Raw genomic sequence first — 23,339 nt, 5'->3', positions numbered from 1 at the left:
CGAGCCATGTAGAGGTCTTTTAACCAAAACCATCCTACTTGCCAAGGATGTGGCCTTCCGGACTAGATCAGACAATTAAAACTAAATAAAGTGTTATTTTTTTTGGTAATATTTTTAGTCAATAAAATAAGGTATGTTTTTGGGGCTGTAAAGGTAAAGGGTGAAGAAACAAGAAAGTAGTTTTTTTAATTTTATTTTATTTTTGGATATGAGGTTCATCCAGGCTAGCGATTTACATCCTCAAGGGAGTTTTTTTATATTAATGCCGCCGAGTGGGTGCGAACCCAAGACCTCCCTTAGGGAAGTTGGATCTTTAACCGCTTTAACATACCACCTTTGAAAAAAATTTGTTCTTTTTTCCATTTAACATTTTGAAACTGCTCGCTTGAGCCCACATTACATCCCTTTGTCGTACGAACACATTCGATTTCATTATTTTCCAAAGAAGTCGCGGGAAAATTAACACTTATTCATGGTTCGATAGTCCCACATCGGGAAATATAAGAAATCAATAGCCAAAAACTTTAATAAAATGAGCAAGCAATTTGTAATTCAAATCACGCAGCCATGCGGTGAGCACAGAGCGAACTATTCTTTCGCCTTTTACTAAAGAATACCGTGTGCTCGCCGCACTTAGTGGCATACGCCTATTTTTGGAGGGGCTCTTCATCATTTGAAGGGCTCCCAACTAACACATAGTTTAAATACGTGTTTGTTGAGATGAATGAACCCTACTTATTTGTTTGAATCCGGTTTATTCGTTTGATTCCAGTACGCAAAATCTCTTGTATTAGAGCTAGTGGACTTGATAGGGGAATAAAGTTCGAGCTAGTGGGACCTAATAGGGGATTAAAGTTCTACCACAAGAGGTATCAATCATTTATATTAATACTTTTTAAGTAATTTTTTAAGTCTTTTTCATGCTTTATACATTTTTTAAGTTATTCTTTAAGTCTTTTCTATGCTTTATGAAATTGTTTTTCCTCTTTTTGAGAGAAATTTATTGTTCGGTGGCCCATGTAAATTTTAACGTTGTCTAAGGAATAAATCCAATGCTTATCTTTGTCCTTAATGAAGAATGAGAAAAGAATTAACCTTAGGGGATGTTTGGTTACATGAATCCAAAGATTTCAAATATCTGGATTCATGAATCTGAGAATTATACTTGTTTGGTTGTAAAAATCTCTAGATTTATGAAATCTAGAGATTCACATTAAAAACGTGAATCTGTAGATTTATGGGTAAGGGGTGAAATCCAGAGATTTCAAAAAAGTTATATATTTGCACATTCACAAAAATCACGTCGATCAAATAATTTTTTAGGATGAATCTACAGATTTCATTCCACAACCAAATATTTAATTTTATAAATTATAACTCCATGGATTTGAAATCACTAGATATTTGAAATCTCCAGACTCATATAACCAAACAGGCCCTTAAAGCATTGACTGAGAGGTTTTGAATTTAACTATGGAAGAGAAGACACTTCTAAAAATTCATCTAATTGCTTAGAAAGATCTTCATTGGCAAGTTTACAAAAAGATGGTAGCATTTGAATAACACTAGACTGATCTCATATTGAACCGCATCTATTTTTGGCAACTTAATACAAGAAATCAATGTATAAGTAGTAGAAATGAAATGCTCATTCAAATGCCTCATTGGGGACTCATTGTTTGTCATGGTTCTTTGCTTCTGAAGGTTGCCAAGGTCCATTCTAACTTTAAATTAAGCAGGGTCAATTCAGGGTATAGGGATCGGCGACCATGCACACACAAGAAAAAAAGAAACAAAAGAAAAAAAAGAAGCTAAATATATAGAATTAAAGGAAAGTAACTACAATAAAAAAGAGGTTTAGGACGTACCTGAAGTGCAATCCACGTGTTGTTCCAAACAGAAATTGCACATTTGGGATTAGAAGGATGAGATATTTAAAAAAAAATTAACTTAAACAATCCAATCTAATGCAATTTTAATGCAAATGTTACAATTGAAATATTCGAAATATAATTATATCTAAAAAAATAAAAGAAAACAACCTAAATTAATTATCAAATCGCTACTTTTGCAATTACCTACAAGACAAAAGAAAAATAGATTAGTTGAATAATCAAAATCAGTTTAATAATTATGCCTAATTGACAAAATCAGTCTTAACAACCGTGCTTTGGTTCCCCAGTAATGGCGCCAAAATTTGATCGTGTCGCTAATCAATCAATAATAAAATCTTATACTAACCTAGCTAGCAGAAAGTATTGGGTTGAACTATGGGGAATTAAAATGTTAAGTTACTAAGATTGAATTCAATAAAACCTATTTTAAAGCATATGAATGTTTTTATTCTACTTTAAGAAATACAAAGAACTTAAACTATTAATCAATGCAAAACTTTAACTATGAATATTTGAGGATCTTTGGGATTTCGAATTTTCAATGCTTTTCATTAACTGATATAACTTTACACTTCAAAACAAAAGATGGTCTCTTCTAGATATGCCCTATCTTTGCAAGACTATCGTCTTTTGTCGAAGCTTGGCATACTTAATTTGCTTAGCTATAGAGCATCTTCGGCCAGACTCAAGCAAAATTTAAAACATCAACTAGAAGGCATGGAACAAGAAAATTAATGAAATTATCAATGGTTCATCTACATCTCAAAGAAAAAGGAACCAAGTACTCATTATAACAAAGCTTATAAAACAAATAATAAAAAAATTTAGAGAGATGGTTTTGGTATTCTTTTTGCACAATGAGAGAGATAGAGATGAAAGCCAAGATCCCTGTTTGCCTTTCTTTCCCCTATCCGTGGCTGACTCCTTTTTATCTTTCATGCACATAATGAATTCATCATCTTTATTCGTTATTTAACCCTTATTAATTCGGATTATGGAAAAACTAAAAACTATAAAGTTGTATATGTTTTCGTTATATTTCCACAGCATCTTGAATCATCTTAACCCGAGTTCAGAAGAGAGAGTTATGCTCAAAATACTCAAGATGGACCTGTTTACAATATTTTCAAATCTTGTTATCAATTTTGTTCTTTGGACTTCCATTTGTTTCCAATTTGGCTAAAATCCATATTCTCCTTGCATTAATTAAATTGAATCTCAGCATTCATGATTTCTTAGGTAGCAAGATTGAATCCATGATTTTATTTTGATTAAAATTTACTAATATTTAATAATTTATCAATTTTACTCCATATTATCTATAATAACCAAAATAACCTTATTCTTGAAAAAGAAAGAAAGATACTCAATTAACTTTCTTCTAATTAATTAAGTATGAAAAATAAAATTAAATAAATAATGATAAATACATGTTTATCAGTTACACTTTATTTTCTTCTCCACGAAGGTTGTGTTCAAGGGTAATAACACATCAATGACCTTGGTGAATGACAATTTGAGCAAGGACTTTATGTTTTTTATTTTCTTAGTGCTTTTGTTCAGGAGGAAGTAAAGAAGTCACATCACAGCGCTGACACAATCATATAAATCATCCATGAAATATTGTTTTATAGCATTTAAACCCTCATTTTCCTATTATAGTTGACCCTAAGCACTGAGATTTATTGGTTTTTGAAACACCATACGCTTTCATTTCCCTCTAGTTCAAATATGTAAGCTGAATTATTTGATTAGGTGCATTCTAATGTATAAAAATCACCTGTTACTGCTCGTGATGATTTCAAAATAGCATTCTAATGTATAAAAATCACCTCGTGATGATTTCAAATATTTTGTTTCGTTTATTGATGACAACACAACATAATAGAATATTAACATAGTACCTCAAGAAGTATTTTGATATTGAATTCCAAGTCCCTAAAGTTCAAAAAGATATCCATTGAATGCTCAAAAGATTGAAGAGTCAAATTATAACAGGAGTTTCCGTTTTTTTTTTTTTTTTTTGGTAAACAACACTTCATTCATTGAACTAAAGAAAGTATAGACACAGACACACATAGAAAAGAAAATACAGACACAATTGCATGAAAACACAAGGTTCGAACAGAACCAAAGAGCGGAAAATGACCAAACTGTCGTACATGCAATAGACAGGGTCATCCAGGCTAAGGGTTGAATCATTGCCCAAAAAAGATCACGTCCAAAGAACCCCTAGAACATAAGCTGTAGCAAGTACAACACCAAATAAACATACAATTCCCACTACTTACAATACCATACCATTTATTTAATAGGCTATCACCAACCAACAAGTGACATTTCTTCAGGGTGGTTATACCCAACAGCTTGTAAATGGCTGAGTTTCTAGTTAAGATACACTGAAAGGGAAAAAGGGATGTGTGGTTATTTATTTATTTTTGGGTAAAATCCTCTGATTATTTTTTTTTTGTATCAAAGGCGCTTTAAATCCTTTATCATGCACGCTTGACATTTAATTGACAAGGTGAAACAGGTAAAAAACTGAAGTATTGGAAGATCTTTTAATCTAAACAAAACTTCCCACTCAGGTAATGCAAATTTTGTTTAACAACCATATTATTTTGATTTTATAATCTCCAAGCGATTCCCTAGTTTGCCCATGACTAGATTCTCATAGCAATTGATGTTCGAATAGGATGACTGACCACCATATGCTTCTCGGGCAAAGACTGATATCCAGGTAGAAAACTGATCTACATGCGTGACCTTGAAGCTTGGGCTGTCACAGTAGGGGCACTCTGCAAGAGAAGAGGGGGGAGAACTGTTAGCACAATCTTCCCTTGCCGTTAAGACTACCTTCAAATCACTCCTAATGAAGAAACTGAATATCAAAACCACATTAGCTAGTGCCACTGAAGATAAAGATTATCAAACATGGATAATAGCTAAGCACACCAAATTGTAACATTACACAACTAACCATGTAAAAGTGCAAGCTTCTATTTAAATGGTTACATTTGTGGATATGCCGCAGAATTTAATCATGTTCATCCAAGAGTAAAATTTGCAGGGAATTTTCCAGAAGTCTTACCAAGGTCATTCCCTTTCTTGCTCTTTCTTCCAGGAACTTCGATGGTTTAAAGAAGCTGCCATACACTTCTGACCACTTCTTGAGACTTGTGAATATATATTCAGATCCAATCGAATCAGCCCAGAATACAATACCACCACTGCCATAAAATGGGGTTGGGAAGCAAGAAAAAGTAAGCCATTTCCGAAAAATCACAACTTGTAAATTTGTATCTTTTCTCTTTGTATCCTCAATTACATAGGCAAGGCATCCAAATGGAGGATGAAAAATAATTTTAAGCGTGCAACTTTCACATCAAGTAATTAGACATAATATTTCCTTCGGAAAGCAAGATGTAATCGTGCAAATTCTAATAATGTTAATGAAATAGAGAATGAAGCAATCTGCCTACGAAGATAGGATTCTATTCATTCAAGGAAACTAATAATTTCTTAACAGTGCTCACCGGTAGTTAGGAAAACTCATCCCAAGTACAGAAGCAACATCAAGGTCTGAAGCTCGAACAACGACTCCTTCATCCAAAATACGGCACGACTCATTTACCACTGGAAAGAGTATCATCTCCAGGATTTCTTGGTCACTCACAGATATAGGCTGCAAGTGAAATTCCATTATGCATGTCAAGAAGTCAGCAATCAGGTATAATATGACCTTTTAGTACATGATATGGGGACAAACATCAAGCTGTAGGCTTTTGTAAAGTACTAATGCAAACGCAGCACATCAACACAGAAAGTGAGGAACTTTTTTTTCTAAATGGCAATTAATTAACGACTCGACAAAAGGAAGAACCTTTCCACCAGGCATAATGCTAGTTATTCTTCTGGACTCTTCAATAATTGGAAGCACGGAAGGATCAGGTTTTGGCTTGCTCCCCTTCTCATATATGTAATATCCCTTTCCGTTGTTTTTGCCTGAAACAGCAAACCAATTCGTAAGACCCAACTGATATAATACAAGCACTATCTAGTAGGTAAAATTCCCTAGTACCATTCCGCCCGTTTTTCATCAAAAGTTCAACCAATGGAGATTTGAACGAACGATCCGCAAAGGCACTTGTAAGTACTTTCCCAGTTGCCATAGCAACTCCATATCCAGCCAAGTCCTGAAGCCTGTTAATGTAGACACAACCAGGTGTGGTACCTAATCATCATATGGAAATCCATCCAGAAAAGTGCATGCATACATCCAAGCAGATATCTATATGAATGGACATGCTAGTGCACATGGATGCAAATATGATGAATATATCGGAACAGAACAAATTCAAATCAAAGACATCAAGGTCTGGTACGCAGCCCAAAAGAGCAACAAATATCTGATGTGTTAAATTTCATTTAGCAACTTCTTTACACCAATGAAACTCTACGGTGACTAGTATTGCCTATTCCATACAGAGTTTTCTCCATGAAAATATAAGGGTTTAAACTGCAAAAAAGATGTCAACTAACTAACCCCTAAAGCCTGTTGATGTCAAACACTCAACTACTAATTATATGAAATACATAAATTTGGAAAATGGGCATGAGAAACAAGAGAAATTGGATGCTTAGGTTTTGTGTGGATATCATCTGGAAAAGGAATAGATTATGTGTGCGTCAGAAACAAAGGAAAAAGATTTATCAAATCAAGTTCACATGGAATATTTATGTCTGACGCTTTACAGTGATCACCCTAGGCTTTATCACCAATCATGGTCTATTTGCATGTTATTCTATTAACTAACTTTTTTGTGTTTAATAAAAGTGCCATGGATATGTCAAATGCTGCTATATGTCTACATGGACACACAAAAGATGATGTTGAAAGAGCAAGAATATTACTGGAAAGGGCCCATTGGCATGCCAAAATTGCTGATCACTCTGTCAATTCTAAACACATCCACGCCCATGTTTGCCAAGAGATGTGCTCCTTGAGTGTATGGGAAGAAAGCCCGGTTAACTGCAAAACCGATGCAGTTTCCGACAACCACAGGGACTTTCTTTATTAACTTTCCAACTGTCATCAGGTCAAGGATTGATTGTGCAGAAGTCTTCTCCGTCCGAACAATTTCCAAGAGTGGCATTACATGAGCAGGACTGTTCATCATAAAGAAAGTTAGCAGTAAGGCACTTGAAAATTGAAGAACTCATGCATCTGCATCATGTAAAGTTTCTGCAGAGTAAAGAAGAAATGAGATTCCAAGCATAGTGGGATTGCATTCTTCCCCTACTACACCTTGCTCTTGTGCACAAGAAAATCTTTTAAATGTGTCATACCGAAAGAAAAATTCAGAACTCATGAGTTATAACTATGCTAAATTTTATTAAAAAGAATGATGCGGAGATCTTGGAAGTATTCGAATATTTAAGCAGGACAATGCCAAACAATGATGCATCTACAATTTCATCACACACAGAAATACATCTCTAGTCAACACGGCTGAAGTTTATGGCTAACATGTTAAAGATTTTTCTGACAGAATTGTTCTCTCTGCTTTCTGAAATCACAATTACTTGTATGTATTAACTTGGTTTTCTCTAAGGGCAGAACAGTTTAAAATTGTTATTGCAATCTGTAAGTTGAAATTAAACAAAGTTGGAACTTGGTATCCAAATGTTTAATCAATGGAAGAAGAATGATTCCCCAACTAAAAAGTAGTTTCATTAAGGTCAATTCATGTTTTCCACCTAGATAAGCTCATTTACCAATTCCACTAACAAGCAATTCCATAGATTGTGCCAAGGCAGGTAAACAGAACTATGCATTTGACAGCAGCAATTTGAAGATTAGAGTATCACAATAACACTATGTTATGACAGGCTTCTAACACCTGAACTGTTATAAATTTGTGTAAGACCAGCTCATTTCTGGCCTATGTACGCACCACAATAGCTTTGCTTCACAAATTAATGAGCTCCAAAACTGAATACTTGCACCTAACAATAGAAGTAAAAACTCCTATTCTTTTTGAACAAAAACAAGCCTAAAACAGAGAAAAAAATGATATTTGTACAGAAATGCGTGAAATGGAAACACAAAAGAACCTCAGTATTCAACAATTTGAGAAGAAAATTGTTTTGGGATATGTAACACTATCTGAGAATCCAAGAAACATCAATCAAGTGCTTCATTAGTCTGCCCGAAAAAGGACACAGCGCCTTGTCTTAAATTTGTAAAACTCAAACTGCAGATTCAATAACTTAAATGCTTCACAGACTTGACAAAGAATACGAAATAGAAAGGTTAAAACCCACATATGACAACCTACTTCATGGTATCATCGTTTCTCTAGCTAGGACACCTTTGATCATACAAATGCAGACACCACCATCACATTAGTGCAACCAAGTAATGTAGCATCTTCCTCAAACACTTGGTAACTTGCCTTTTTGTGATTAAATATGTTTTGATCAGTGATGCTCTGATATCAAAACTGAATGTGGTGCTTGGTGGTTTATTTAAGATAAGAAAAAAAGGTAACCAACAACCCATGTAAATAAAAAATAAGTACACAATCTAATAAATATAAGATCAAAGTATACCCAAAAAAAAAACGACACGGAGGAAAATAATGAAAGACTCAAAACGGATAAAACTGAATTTCATTGCATTGTGAAAGTTCGGTTGATACAAGAGTGCTCAAGAATCATGTCCACCTCTTTTTTCCAGTTCCTGCGCTGTCCAATGAAACCATCCTGGCTCCTTTAACTTGATTCATATTTATTCATGTATCATCCCTCCATTTGTGATAATGTGTATTCATGTATGTATTCCCAGTCAAAAGAAATAACAGAAAATAGTGGTGTGTGTGTTTTTGTTTTGTGGAAATTTTATTTTTTTATTTTTTTTGGGGGGTGGGGAGGGGAGGCAATAAAAAGGATTGCAAATGACCTGAAAAAATGTGCACCAATAATACGATCTTGAGAAGTGGTCTTTTCTCCGATTATCTTGAGATCAATAGTAGAAGTATTTGTGGCCAAAATGCAATGAGGATGACAAATTTTCTCAAGCTCGTTAAATATTGATTGTTTCAGAGGAATGCTTTCAATTACAGCCTGTGGAATGATAAAAATTTCATTAGACAACATTTCAATAATTCCAGTGTGCAAAAGAAAATAGAATCATCTCACATGGTAAATTACTTCCTTCAACATATCAAGTAAAATCTCTTTACAACAAAAGAAAACATGCAGTAGCTATGCACTTACGAAAACAAATACGATACAGCCTCCAGAATCACTGAAATCTTGAAAACATGGTAACACATACAATAAACCAACAAAGAAAATTTACACAGCATGAGTTAGACATCATGAGAATTAATCTACATTCAAGAAAGAACTGAAGCGTCCATTTTGAAGCAGAATGGATTTCATTAAGCATCTACTGGTAGCAATGACAACAGGAAAAATCACAAACAAGGAGATGGATAACCTCTATAACCATGTCCACGTTTGTAAACTCTGAATAGTCCAATGCGCCTTTAAGAATTGAGAGAGCTTTATCAGCCTTATCCCTTGTCAGATTCCTTCTTGATACCAAACTTTGGAGATTTGCTGGAATACATTATAGTCTCACTTCAGTAAGTACAAAATTCAACAAAGCCATACAGAGTCAATTAATAACAGAGGCAAAACTTTGACCATGTGATCTATTTGGACAAACCCCATCAATGGTATATAGTTCTTGGCACAAAAGAAGAAAGGGGGAAATTACTTTCTACAGCTTTCATCCCTTTTTGAAGGTACTCTGAATTGATTTCCTTGAGAATGACTGATATATTGCTGAGGATAAAAGCTGTCGCTATACCAGAACCCATCAGACCTCCACCAATAACAGCAATTTTCTTAATAACCCTTGGTTTCAGCCCAGCATCAGTAACATTAGGTATCTGTACAAAATAAAATTAGAAAAATTTCATTCAGAAGAAGCTGGGTCATTTACTACGATAAAGCAGCACTGGTTAAGATTCATTTAAATCATGCCTTGGTCACAGCTCCTTAACCATGTAATATCAAGTAGATAATGCCATTTTTATTCCTACCTTGAACACAAACTACTTTATGAATTATAAAGATCAGAAATATAAAAGGTGGCAAGCCTTGGCACAACAGTTAAGTGGTGCTACTGCAACCTATTAGTTGTGGTTTCAAAACTTGGAAACAGGCTGCCCTCCGAAGCACGTGGTTAGGCTGCATATATTCACCCCTCCCAGACCCTGCAGTAGCGAAAGCCTAACACACAGGAATACTTTTCACCAGACATAAGAAAACACTTGATCAAATCCATCCCTGAAGAAACTCATCAATGTGGTTACCAAAATAACATCAATACATTAATCTTGTGTTTATCTCTGAAGTAAATAATGCAGACCGGAAAGACAGATCTGCCGGTAGTGAGTTTCAGATAATGGAAGTGAAGATAATTTTATCTACTAGGCGAGAAGAACAGCGACAAGTGGCAGTTCCATGACTATGAATAGTATCCATGAACAATTGTGTGAATCGCAGAAAGTTTTGAGGAGAAAGAAAGAGAGACAACAACCTTGCCATCTCAATAAACTAAATTGATTCCATGCATTCATTAACCGGGTTTGGCAGCTTCGGCCATGGGCCAGCATCACTTTAGGAAGACTAGCAGGAAACCAATTGGGAAACAAAGATTGACAAATCACCCAATCACAAAGCCTTAGGGTGGTTTCCTAAATGACAATAAAACTGAAAATGGAAATAGAAACACAAAAAAATAAATAAATAAAGGAAAAGGAAACTGGCCAAAACAAGACATTCTTAGTAGCCTAATCCAGCCCGACAGTTACAACTTACAAAATACTGATAAGAATGACAAAATAAAGTTCAAACAGAATCTGAAATGATCAGTAACACATGAAAGTGTACACCAAAGACAACATGCAATATTTCAAACCAGACAAGATCAACTGCACCAACTGGAACTGGTTTTATTTCTCGGCTCTAGCAGAATACTCATTAATACTTCATCTGTATATCTACCAACAGTACCAAAATGCCGCAATTTAAAATCTAAGAAGTTCATACGGAAGCTCTGATTTTCACTTACTGACATTGGCTCCCTGCATCAGAAAATGAATAAATGGCTATACCCATGGTTCAAGGTCTTACAAGATCTTGGTTTCATGAGACCTCGAGTTGAGCTTAGGTGTAAGGAAAAAATAAAAAAGAAAAAAGAAAAAAAGAAAAAAAGAAAGAAAGAAATCTCCGCCAACATCTTGGTCCGACCAAGAACTCGGTTTGGGATTCTACTGAAATGTATGGTCTCATTGAATCATGTTGGAAGTATGATTGAGGTTTCCTAATTGGAATAAAATTCCCCTTTAAATCCTCTATTTTAATTATATTTTTTATATTGGTTCCCTATTTGGTGTTAGATTGGATTCCTAAAAAGTCTAAAATTAGTTTATCTACTTGTTTTTGTATTTTTTACCCCCTTTCTCAGAGTGGGATTTACTCAGACTGTAACCATAAATGCCCTATTGGGGCCTATAAATAAAATAATACTGTCCGAGCAATAATTTCTCAAATTCCAACAAATCGAGACAAGATATGTGGTCTCCTCTCAACCTCTTTTCTTCCCCAGGTATTTTTCTTCCACTTTTGGCCGGATTTTTTGCCGGCAAACTGCCCAGATTTTCTCCAACATTGCATCAACACTACATCTAACTCATCTACAACAAGTAATCAACAAGAATCAAGTGATTTTGAACCATTCTTCAGGAAGGTGAGTATTCTTCAACAATTTTCACTTTTTTAACAAATAGTAAGTTCTACATTAGGTGTTTGGGTGTGGATTAAAATATATGTTGAATATCTTTGCCCAATCTACACTTTCATGGAACCAGAACTATTTTTCTGTACTTGATTTATTTCTTGAATTTTCATAATTTAAAAATATTTTGTTGAAATTAAAATTAAAAAATCATGAAAAATACTTGTGTTTTGAAAATGATTGTAATATATGTTATATTACATTGGAAGGGCTATAATTCCATGGAGTCAAACAAAATTTCATGAACGTTGCTATACATTACAAATTTTTAGATTTAATAAATTAAGTAAAATAATTAAAAAATAATAATAATTATGGATATTTATCCTTCTTCTTCTTCTTCTTCTTTATTTTATTTTATTTTATTTTATTTTATTTTTTAATGATTGTTATCTTATGTTGTGTCATATGTGTTTTAGAAAAAGAAAATCATGTCATGAAAGAAGTGACCTTTCTGATACACGCTCAACCAGATTTGGGATCAAATTGAGTGAGCAGGGTGGAGCTGGTGGAGGAAGTCTTAAAAAAACTACTTAGTCATTGATTTCACTTTTGTACTCTCGTGGTGTAGCTTATAAGTAGATTAATATTGTAATGGGAAATTGTGAATCATTGAGCATATCTGATGTATTATTTGATTTTAAACCTTTAAGTTTTCATTTATTTCATGTTATAAGTCTACATGTTCACTCCTTTAGCAGGTCAGTTTCAAAGTTAGGGTCGAGTTGGAATTCATATATACACTTATTTTCTCCCAAAGTTAAGGCCACCACTGTGTTTAGAAGGCCTAAAGGCTAAGTACAAATTTCAACCCAACTTAAGCCCTATATCCATCAGATGAGCCATCGAGGTCACTCAAGTCGAGCCTAGAAAGATACCAGATCTCAGCCAAGATCTTGGTTTTTTGGCCGGCCGAGGTCCAGGTCGAGACTGAGATCTCAAACCATGGGTATACCAGAGAATCTTTATTTTTTGTTGGGTGAACTATACCAGAGAATCTGTGGTTGCTTTTATGACTTTTATGTAGTGAAATACCAAAATATACATAGTTCAGTTCTATGCCAAAGAAAAAATTACACTTTCTTAGGAAAAGAAATCTTCTTATCTTAAACATGGGTAAAAATTTCTTGTACAGCCATTTATGATCAGGCACACCAACAAGTTGTGTCCAATGGTATCCATGGTAAGACCATGTTTTAAACATCAGGTCCAACTCTAGCATGGACAGAATCCAATAGAATATAACCTCACAGCTAAAGATTTTATATAACCAAGAAAGAAATGGAAGCCAAGATTGTGAAACACATAAAGGGAGAAGGAAGTAGAAATTAGTCTTGCATGCATCAAGAACTATACCTTAGATGTTGCACGTTGAGAAAAGAAGATATGAACAAGACCTTTTGAAGTGCTTGATAACACCAACTCGTGGAACACTTTGTTCTCCTGCAATCACACCAATATTCAAGTTAGTCAGTGGTTAAACATGATCGGGAAGCAAGAGCAACTCAGACATGAATTGCTTAGGAAATAGACATGCCACAGAAGTAATTTTCCATTTTCTAGATCTTCAGTGTGGATTTCCCTGTGTATGTAAAACTCTAGACCTTTGGGTAAGGGACAAATGGATTGCATAGTCCTAGTTAGCATATACAAACTGCAAAATACATAATGTTTTTAAAAACTTTTAAAAGTAAATATACCTTCAATACACCAGAGTATCCTCCAAAAACAACACCTTCCTCGATCACATCAAGGACAGCTTGATGCTGGGGCATATTGGGAGCAGTTTGCCTTGCCTGCTGTCGAGCTTTTCTTATCACCTCACGTGCCTCAGATAGGGGACCAAGTTTGTCGGTCCTACGAAGAGAAGACACCCAAGGTTTGAGCCTTTCAGCAATGTCTAAAGCCCAGCGTCGAGATACATTTAGCAACTCTTCAGAAGATACCACAGCATCAATAAGACCTAGTCTTTTTCCTTCTTCAGACGTAACTGGTTTGGAAGACTGCAAAGGATTATTAGCACAATATCATCAGCTCTACAATTAAATTAATTCTACATATTAAATGTTCACATGTATGGGACTTCAAGGGCGGGCCTTGGTGCAATGGTAAAGGTTGCTTTATTATGACCAAGTGGTCATGGGTTCAAATCTAGAAGAGCCCCTTTGCAAAAAAGCAGGGGCTATGGCTGTGTTTATGACCCTTCTAGACCCTACAGTGGCAAGAACCTTGTGCATTAGGTACACACTTTAAGGTTGGGGGCTTAAGTAGAAGAGATGGAAGGGGGCATAATAATGATTCAATCAAAACCTAAAGCCACTTCAAATGGTGGTTCGATGATGCGGATCTGGCAATCTACAATTATTCATAAGCTTAGCTTCATGTCGTTGCAGGCAATCAGAAAAATGTTGATACCATATTACAATTTTGTGATCAAGGTTGAGGTCTACAAGTATTAAATTCTGTTTTATATCAGCCAACAAATCAAAATGTGGAAGAGCTCTTTCTTAAGTTTTGCTCTATTATGCACTTGGATCATTTATGTAATACCGCAAACCTGAGATTCATTTGATCAGAACTTCTCAACAGAAAACTGAGTTCTTAGAAAACATTGTTGGTGCTTTTTTTCAAATTCTTGGAAGTTCTGATGCCCGATGTAATTTTTTGCCATTAGAAGAGTTTTAAGTCAAGTTATGGCAATGTAGGCAACAACACTTTATGGTTGGTGCACTTTGTTAGGTTGAACATTATCTTCACATCTGATGTGACTAAAGTAAACCATAATCCTGATGGATGTTGAAGGTCCCTTTCTTAATCTCCTGTTTGGGCACTTGTGCTTGCTTGCATATAGAATCTTTTTCAGCACCCTTATCTCTAAACCTCCCTATGATATACTGATAAGAAGAGGAAGCAGACTTACCAGCATCATTTCGACAGCCTTTGACACCCCAACAAGCCTCGGAAGACGTTGTGTACCTTAAGTGTAAACATCAGTTCCTCAAATTAAAGCTGAATTGGAAACAGCACAACCATAACTCTAACTTCAAAAGATGATTAAGCCTAAAAAAGGGCATACAATACCTCCAAAACCAGGAATCACTCCAAGTGTCAGCTCTGGCAAACCAAGTTGTGCTTTTGGAGCAGAAATGCGTGCATGGCATCCCTGTTATCATCAATCAGAAGGGAATGATGACTTTAATAATGGAAAATCTTCAGAGTCATAATTATAAGAGAAAATGAAATGCACAGGTCATTTAGCAGGGGGAGGAAGAAGAATTAAAAGAAAACCTAACCAGCGCCAACTCTAAGCCACCTCCAAGTGCAAGCCCTTCAATAGCAGCAACAGAAGGCTTTTTCGCATCTGGAGTTAGACAGCAAGGGGAACAAGCCATACATTAAGTGAAACATCTCTGGATTACTCATGTGTTCCAGTTAAGACTGAAAGAATAATCAGCAGATAACCATTATAACACCCTTGAATACCCAAAAATATGAGTCAGGTAAAGACCTTCTATGGTATTGATCAAAAGATCAACTGACACATCAGGCAACCGTGAAATATCTCCTGCCAAAGCAAACAACATACTGATCATGTCCAAAAATAATATTCAATATTACTAACCTAGTAGAGACACCATCCATATACAATTGGATAGACGACAGAGAATGAATTGTACCATCTTTGTGGATTGCATCAAAAACACTGATATCAAAACCACCAGAAAATCTACCACCTTCACCTGTAGAAGTAACATGAACCACGATGAGACACCCAAAAAATATTAACAAATCAATCAACCCTACTTAATTGAGACCTTAAAGTATGACTCAGAACTCAAGAAAATAATATTAACATTATGGAAGTTCGGTTTCTATAGATTTGGTTGGAACTTTATGGCAGAATCTAAGAAAACCATCTCAAGAACCTCATCAGAAAAAAAAAACGGACTGAAAATTTCCCGAAAGAGACGTAGGCTTTCTAAAAGAAAGACAAGAAAATCAAAACTACTATTTAATTAGGGGATTTTGGACGAAAATGAGTATCAGTAAGTTGGAAGGATGAAATTTTACAGAAGAAAAACTAGTTTCAAGATGGAACCAATGATTCAAAAGATGTTGATTTTCCTCAACCATTTCAGCAATTAGTTCTTTTCTTTTGGGGGGTTGGGGTTTGGGGGGATTCAGGGGTGGGAGGAGGAGGTGAGAAACCTAGGAAATTAAAACCTGGAAATTTTCCCAACTCCCTAAATCCCTCACCCTTTAGGATTAGCTTCCCCTTCCCTTTACTCACACCCCATCCCCTACCCCTGTCCCCTTCCTCATAATAGCAAACTCCTAGAATTTCTGCACCTTTTCTTCTTCATTAGAAAATCCGAAATTCAAAAAGCTTTACAAAACTAATTCTCCTCAACCTCTCAATCAAACCATAAACCCTTTTGGGATTATCTTCCCTAAACCCTACTTGACTCTTTAACCTAAGCCTAACTCATCACCAAGAAACCCTAGAATTTAAGAAAACCTAATTTTCTAAGCCCCTAGATTTGGAATTTGATTCTGAATTTTAAATTACAGCAAGGGTTCAGAGTTGAATTTCATAACCTAGATCCTAAACCCTATTCTTATCCCTGCTTTCCCTTTCCTAAAACCAAAATCCAGTATTAAAGCTCTAATCCCAGCATAATAGCCCTAATCCCTCAACTAAAGGGTATTACAAACCGATACAACACCACAAACCCTTGTTTACTGCAGGTCTACTTGATTAAGATCCTAAGGGTGAATGTTAGATATAGGGCTTGCATCACTCAATTAAACCCCACATCCCCGGTTCACATCAATGCTATCCATATAGTCAGAATTACAACAGTCTTAGATATGACTTATGATGGTTCAGAAGATAAAGTTCTATGACATTATTTTGGATAAGGGTAATAGTTGTCATGGTGCTCGCAATCCAAGGCAAAAATAATAATAATATAAAAAAGTAAAAATTAAAAGTAAAAAGGAAAAAAAACCTATGACTTGTTATGACCAATGCCTTATTTATTAAATGCAGTTTTCTCCAATGAGAGAGGGAGACATTTATGGGTCATAGACCTTGATTTAAGTGGTGATTCCAAAATAAATGAATATAGTGAAAAGATTCCGTATTTACCAGTAGGCTGTTGCCCATCTCTTTTTCCTTCCTCAACATGAATACACATTGCATAGTTGGGTCCATTGTCAGGATAACAACCCCCCTCACCTGCGCTCTTCCTCCTCTTCTCCTTTTCTCCTCTGTTCCCCCACCAAAACAGATGGCTCTTCAAGCTGTCTTTAGCTTTGAAGGCCCTTTTTTCTTGTTAAGAGAGAACTTCCTTTGGATATACTTTGGAAGGTATTTGTTCTTGAATTGTGCTTCATGTCTTCTGACTTGAACCTTTCTTCATGGGATCTCCACCATTCCTTAGCACAACCAGTCAATGGCAAGTAGAAGACTCTAAACTTCTGGTTGTACCAATCAAAATGTTCTTTTGGGAAGCTAACCAATCAAGGAAGAACCATGGATCCGTCTGTTCAGAATCATATGCTCCACCTTTGAAAGAATATCAATTTCACGAAGTGCCTAATATGTTAGTGCAGTTTCTTGTGTCAAACTTCTATGGTATTAGTTAGTGTTCTGTGATGTAGCTGGTGCCGGGTAATGCTTGTCTCTGTGGTCCTCTGGAGTAGGGTGATGCTTTGACATTGTATCAGATGTTGCTCCAATTACTAAATTTTCAACTAATTAGCATTTAGCAAGTTATCCCATTGGAAATCTGATCTTCTGACTGGTGGTTTAGACCTTCATGTAGCCATAAATCTGACACCAATTTCTTTTTCTTTCCTTCTCTTTCTTTTCTTTTCTTTTCCTCTCTTTTTTTTTTTTTTTTTTTTGGCAGGTTGGGGGGGGGTGGTGTGGTAGGGGTTGATTCCCGGGTTCAGGTTATGTACCCTTTTTTTTTTTCCTCTTCTTTTTACAGGAAAAGGTTCTGACCAATGTCCAGAACTGTGAAAATAGGGCGGAGCCAAAAAATACCGCAATATCCAGAAGGTAGGATTAAGCAGAACAGTGGAGGTTCCCAGTGCATGAGGTTCCTGCCACTTCGGGGTCTGGCAAGGGTCATGATGTAGGCAACTTTATCTGTGCTTTCACAGGAATGCTGTTTCCAGACTTAAAATCATGATTGGTCAATTGGTCACCATGGAGCAACCTTACTGCTTTGAGAACAGCGACAAAAAATGTACGAGTTTGAAGCCTATAATCCAAAGTCAAGTGATTTCTTATAATAACAGGATCTTGCTTAAAACTCTGCTTGAAGGATCCTTCAGGACTTCAACCCCTAAAAACTGAGGGTAATCTGCTGGCCAGATTCCCTACGGAAACCTCATATCAACTTAAGCAAGTTGGTGCCCATAAGAGGGTGCCGCCAACTCTTTGTTGTGATTTCGTTGGTCTTAAATAAATCCCAACATGATCTGGGTTTGAACAGCTGCAATGATTGCAAGTAATGCTCCCGCTTAATTTTAAATCATGTTCAATAGAAACTATTTACAATAGGGAAAATAACACTTATTTGACAGTGGAAATAGAAAATAGAGAGGATATGACTTTAATTTCCACCAATAAGTTTAAACCAGAATCCTGCCAATCCTAAGAGTTTCCAACTGTTAACTCAGCTTCACAACAGCAACAAAGGCAATAACCATCATTGATAAAATCATTTGTTATTCTAGCTAAGTAAAAAAATTGTGTAACCAACTTACATAGCCAATAGGAAACTTGAAACAAAAAGGACACTTAAAAGTAACTTTTGACAATAGGTAAAGGTCTTTAGTTGACGCCTCCTAAAGGAAGTATAAGAAGAAAAGATAAGGCTATGCGCACACAAGCTCGTGTATTTAGCTGACGCCTCCTAAAGGAAGTATAAGAAGAAAAGTAAGTAAATATATCCGAGACATAAATTGCGGTGATCTGTTGCGGAACAAGCGGTTATTGTGAAAATTTGGGCCACAATTACCGCATGAGCAAACGTATTATTGACGAGGAGCGCATTTTTGCTACTAATACTCGTATCGTCTTTGTTATTTTGCCCCGCAACAATCCAATTGCAAGAGCAGGAACCCTTCCCCCCCGGATGCTTCTCGGGTGAGTGGGAGGCTTGATCAAGCGGAGAAGGAAGAAAATTCAACCGAAATAGGAAATTCGCTTGAAATAAGAATTTCGACCTTGCAAAAGGCCGAAATTTCAATATTTTGGTCGAAACTGGACACTTTTTTTAATAGAAATTGGAACTTCAATTTCAGGGCTCATATGGACTCAAAATGATTTAGATTCTTGCATACTACCTATTTCAAGCATAATAAACACAATGGAACTAGTTTTTTTGCCCAAAAAAAAAAAATAAAACCATTGAAAATTTATCGTTCAAGTATACTAACAAATAACGGTTCGACAAGTGCAAATTGTATTGCATACAGCAATGAATCATCAAAGATACATGAATTTTTTGGTAGAATGGTTACATATACAACAAGTCGACTAAATCAAATGATGGTGTCTCACATATATTAAGTTGAAGCCTATATATCATATGTACATAAAATAAAAATGCATAATTTTAGAAAATAATTATTAAAATCAGATTATGAAAAAGTGGTAGCAAATAATAAAAAGATAAGTTTAACAAAACACAATCATGGATCATAGTCCTAGGCTAAACATATATTAATTTCAAGGCAATACAAGATCATTTAAGGCATGAACAAAAGAATAATAAAATAGGGGAAGTTTGGAACTGTTGGTATGGCTCATGCTTCATATTCTATTGTGGCCGGAGTTTCCTTTGTAGTTGTTGTGGCTTAGGAGGTGTTTGGAGGCAAAAAATGAGCAAAAAAGGTGTTTGAAGGCAAATGAGTCATGGAAATTAGGTGAAAATGGGATAGAAATCAACAAAAACTAAGGAAAAACAAGTTGGAATGTTGAAATGGTCAAAATTGCGGTCGAAATTGCTGAAATTTGACATTTTTTCTGAAATAATTGGAATTTCATTTTCGTTTTCAAAAATGCAAACATAAATTTCGGTCGAATTTTCTTCATGGGCCGAGCAGATGCCTCAGCAAATAGTTTTTGCCCTTCCATTCAAGTCTTAGTAGATAAGCAAGTGAATGATGAACAAATTATTCTTTTGTTAGCGAATGAATAGCAGGAGCCAATAACTACCAAGTGCGGGGAGGGAGTTAACTCAGTGGCTTACCGATTAGAGAGGCTGGCTTACAGATAAGACTAACTTTCATTAATTTAATAAAGTGAATCCCATATTCCTACATTCTACCCTTAATTTATGCCCACCGTGAAGAAAACCCATTGGACCAAAGGCCTAACGCATATAAAACCAACCTTAGTTTTTTCCTTTTTCCCACCAAAACAAGCTCTGTTATGTCTTAGGTATATCACAGTTGCAATTTATGTTGGACACTAACAGTGGTATCCTGGTAAATTAATTGCAAAACACCTGACCCCTACTCTCAAAGGTCTAAGTTTTTATACAGTGGAAGGCTTTCACCATGAATAAAAGGTCTAAACACCTTTTGCCACCAAAGTCATTTACCGGTGATTAACTTCTCTCAGCTTACAAGTGAATGAGCAATTCCATGGCTTTCAAGATTTATTGTTAGTCCAATACCAATCTTGTGGGAGTGACACCAATCATATACTCTATATCATTAGCTGAATCTCTTTCCACAGTAAATTGATAAATCCTTTAGATATGGATGGCTCCATTTCACTTTTAAGCAACAGCATTGCATCTCTAGTAGAACCCTACTGCTGTTTTACTTAGATTCTTATCATGGAGTAAATAAATTGTTAATTTTTGAGTTCTTGAAATTCACAATCTCTGTTTATGGTGAACCCATTTCAACTGAGATTGGAAATCCATCTCTTCACTTAGATTTGGCTTGATGTAAAGTGTTAGGTCCTTCAATGGGCTGTTCAATATATTCGTTCTCTTTCATGTCTTACTGAGCTTTTGACTCCAGTTAGTATTTACTGTGTCTGCTTATTCTTTTTGTGGTGGGTTTTCTTTAATTAATCTTGAAAGCTCGGTCTTACCCCGATTGGCCGGTTGAAGAGTTGAGAGAAATCTCTTCTGTTAGCCGATTAGCCACATGGTTTATTTTCTAGCTTATTCTTTCATTTCATATTCCATATGATTTAGATATTGATTGATCAGGTCATGTGAATTCCTCTCTAAATTTCCCCTGCAATCCTCTTCTAGGATTAAGGGGTGGGCTTGATGCAACGGTTGGTGGACTAGAGTTGTAGCCCTAAGGTTGAAGCATCCATGCAAACAGCAAAATTTGGGGTAAGACTGCATAGGAAAACTGCCCCTCTGGACTTTGCTTGTGCGGAAGCCTTTGCACTGGGTTTGCCCTTTTAATCCTCTTCTAGGGATTTTTTTCTTTTCTTCTATGAGCTGGAGTACTTTAGGGTAGTTGAATCTGTGGAGACATTTTAAATGATAAGTTGTATGACAAATCGGTCAAAATAAGGGATTTTAACTGGTATGCTTTGGTCTTAATGCTAGCAGTCATATTGACCTTTCTATATGTGGGTCCCTATATTATCCTTGAGCTTTTTACCTTTGTCACAAGCAACTTCTAAATGTATTCTACCTGCGGGTGGTACTTCTGTTTGTCACAGAGGCATACTGGTTAGAAAATTATTTGTCGCCTTATGGATTGTTCAGCTCTAGCCAAACAAATGAGTTTGATTGTTCTTACATATTTTGACAGTACTTGCAGCCGTGCATATACTGATTCATTTATTATTTTTCATTTTCTTGCAGTGCTCTGAAGGTTTCATGCACACCCGGATGAGACGCCGTGTGGAGTCACTCATACTGGTAACTCCTCATTCTTGGTGTTGTTTTCTTTCCTTTTATGCCCTTTCCCAGCTTCAGTTCTGTTTTAAATGAGACATAACATGCCAAAGTAGTTTATGTGCATTTTAACGTGAAATATCAATGGATGTTGACTTATCACTATGTTTTTCTCCATGATCCACAAAGTATGGTTGCAACTTGGCTGGCAATTTGTAGCACCTGTTTTGGCTGAGAGTTAAGCCATCATGCCTCTCTAGTGCAGGCTGAACTATCACCTTGCCTGTCAGGCTTTCGTAAGTTGTAAATGCTTATTGTGTCAAATAGCACCTCAGATTTCAGCTGGTTAGTTCACATTTTCAGTGAGTGGGAGGTTGTTTTGGTTGCATCATATTTGTTCTTGATGAATATAGTTATTATATTTTATGTTAAGACTCTCGATCAACCCTGGAATAATTGGGTAGAAACCCTGTAATGAGACCCTCTCCTATGGTTAGGTCACTTGCGTATCAGCTCTTGGAAGCACTTTAGTTCATCACTAAAACACAAACAACATTCGAATTCCATAAACAAGATCTGAAGAGGAAATGTAATTGGTCAATGCAATAAAATTTGCAACAGAACTTCATTACAGAACTCCCCGGACTTGAAAACACCAGTCAACATGCCCCAACCGAGAGTCTTCCCCTCCTATCCTAACTACTTTCCTGAGTGGCTGCTCCCCAGTAGAATGCTGCCACTTGTTCCTGTCCTTTTTGTTCCCCACATGATTATTTTGATACCCTACAGCTCCCTTTTCCCTACACCCTCAACATTAGAGTCTTTAATTTTGAGGATAAATTTTAGATACTAAGTTTTCATATCGTAGCATATGTATAAAATATTATATGCTAAGTTTTCATATTGTAGCATATGTATAAAATATATATGCATCATTATATGTTATTATTGACCAGTTAACTAGTATATGCACTGATGTAGGGTCTGGTCAAGAATTATTTCCAAGAGTTGACAAAACTGAAGGTCCAGAACTGAACCGAGTGGCCTTCTGTCAAATAGATCCTCAATCATAAACAAAATCAGTCATTATATGCCGAAAACTTCTGACCTATAAATGCTCCTGTTCGGAGAAGTGATATAATTCATATTGAAGGAACTAGAAGAGCTAGGGGTAGACCTAAGATAACCTTAGGAGAAGTGGTGAGAAAGGATATGTATAGCTTAAGCCTTGTATCTAGCATGGCCTCGAACAGAACTGATTGGAGGGCAAGAATCCATGTAGCCGACCCCATTTAGTTGGGACAAGGCTTATTGTTGTTGTTGTTGTTGTTGTATATGCCGAAAACTTATGATATTTGGTTCTTAAGATCATTAAAGTTGTATGGATTTAAAAAATCTGTCTCACTAATATACAAGCAGTTACCGAGATCTCAGATCTGGGTAATATTACCTTTTTGAGATTCCAAGATGAGATGTCATGTGAGTTAATATCTCAGCAATATCAGGGACATCTTTGGTCAACTGCTTAGTGCATTTGTCGTGTGCTTATTTTCTGAATGCTTGGTTCTAGGCTCTGGTCTTGGAAACAGTCTCTCTTCTCTCTTTCTCTTCCCAATAGGAAAACCCACTGGATAATTTCATTAAAGGGAAATCAATATGCAGAAGGAT

The 23,339-nt window shown here is 35.9% G+C and overlaps 1 protein-coding gene and 1 non-coding gene across 2 annotated transcripts; one reads left to right on the top strand and one right to left on the bottom strand.

Moving 5' to 3' along the window:
* The first annotated feature begins 563 nt into the window (after positions 1-563).
* Positions 564-683, top strand: LOC149006454 (U5 spliceosomal RNA). Its single transcript, XR_016175420.1, has one exon. It is a non-coding gene; the product is annotated as a U5 spliceosomal RNA (small nuclear RNA).
* Positions 684-3,958: 3,275 nt separating this feature from the next.
* LOC149006453 (peroxisomal fatty acid beta-oxidation multifunctional protein AIM1-like) lies at positions 3,959-16,973 on the bottom strand. Its single transcript, XM_089165442.1, has 17 exons — positions 16,925-16,973; positions 15,450-15,572; positions 15,281-15,337; positions 15,066-15,133; positions 14,854-14,935; positions 14,693-14,748; positions 13,473-13,775; positions 13,129-13,215; positions 9,685-9,859; positions 9,403-9,524; positions 8,860-9,023; positions 6,810-7,064; positions 5,977-6,098; positions 5,779-5,900; positions 5,432-5,580; positions 4,987-5,125; positions 3,959-4,693 (listed from the first exon to the last, which is right to left on the bottom strand). The coding sequence occupies exons 1-17, from the start codon at positions 16,971-16,973 to the stop codon at positions 4,649-4,651; spliced, it is 2,118 nt and encodes a 705-aa protein (XP_089021568.1). The 3' UTR covers positions 3,959-4,648.
* Between the last annotated feature and the right edge of the window lie 6,366 nt (positions 16,974-23,339).

The sequence above is a fragment of the Hakea prostrata genome, chromosome 8 (assembly GCF_041222555.1).
Source record: "Hakea prostrata isolate BN-2017 chromosome 8, UWA_Hpros_2, whole genome shotgun sequence".
NCBI lineage: Eukaryota > Viridiplantae > Streptophyta > Magnoliopsida > Proteales > Proteaceae > Hakea > Hakea prostrata.
This window is presented reverse-complemented; position numbering and strand designations above follow the sequence as displayed.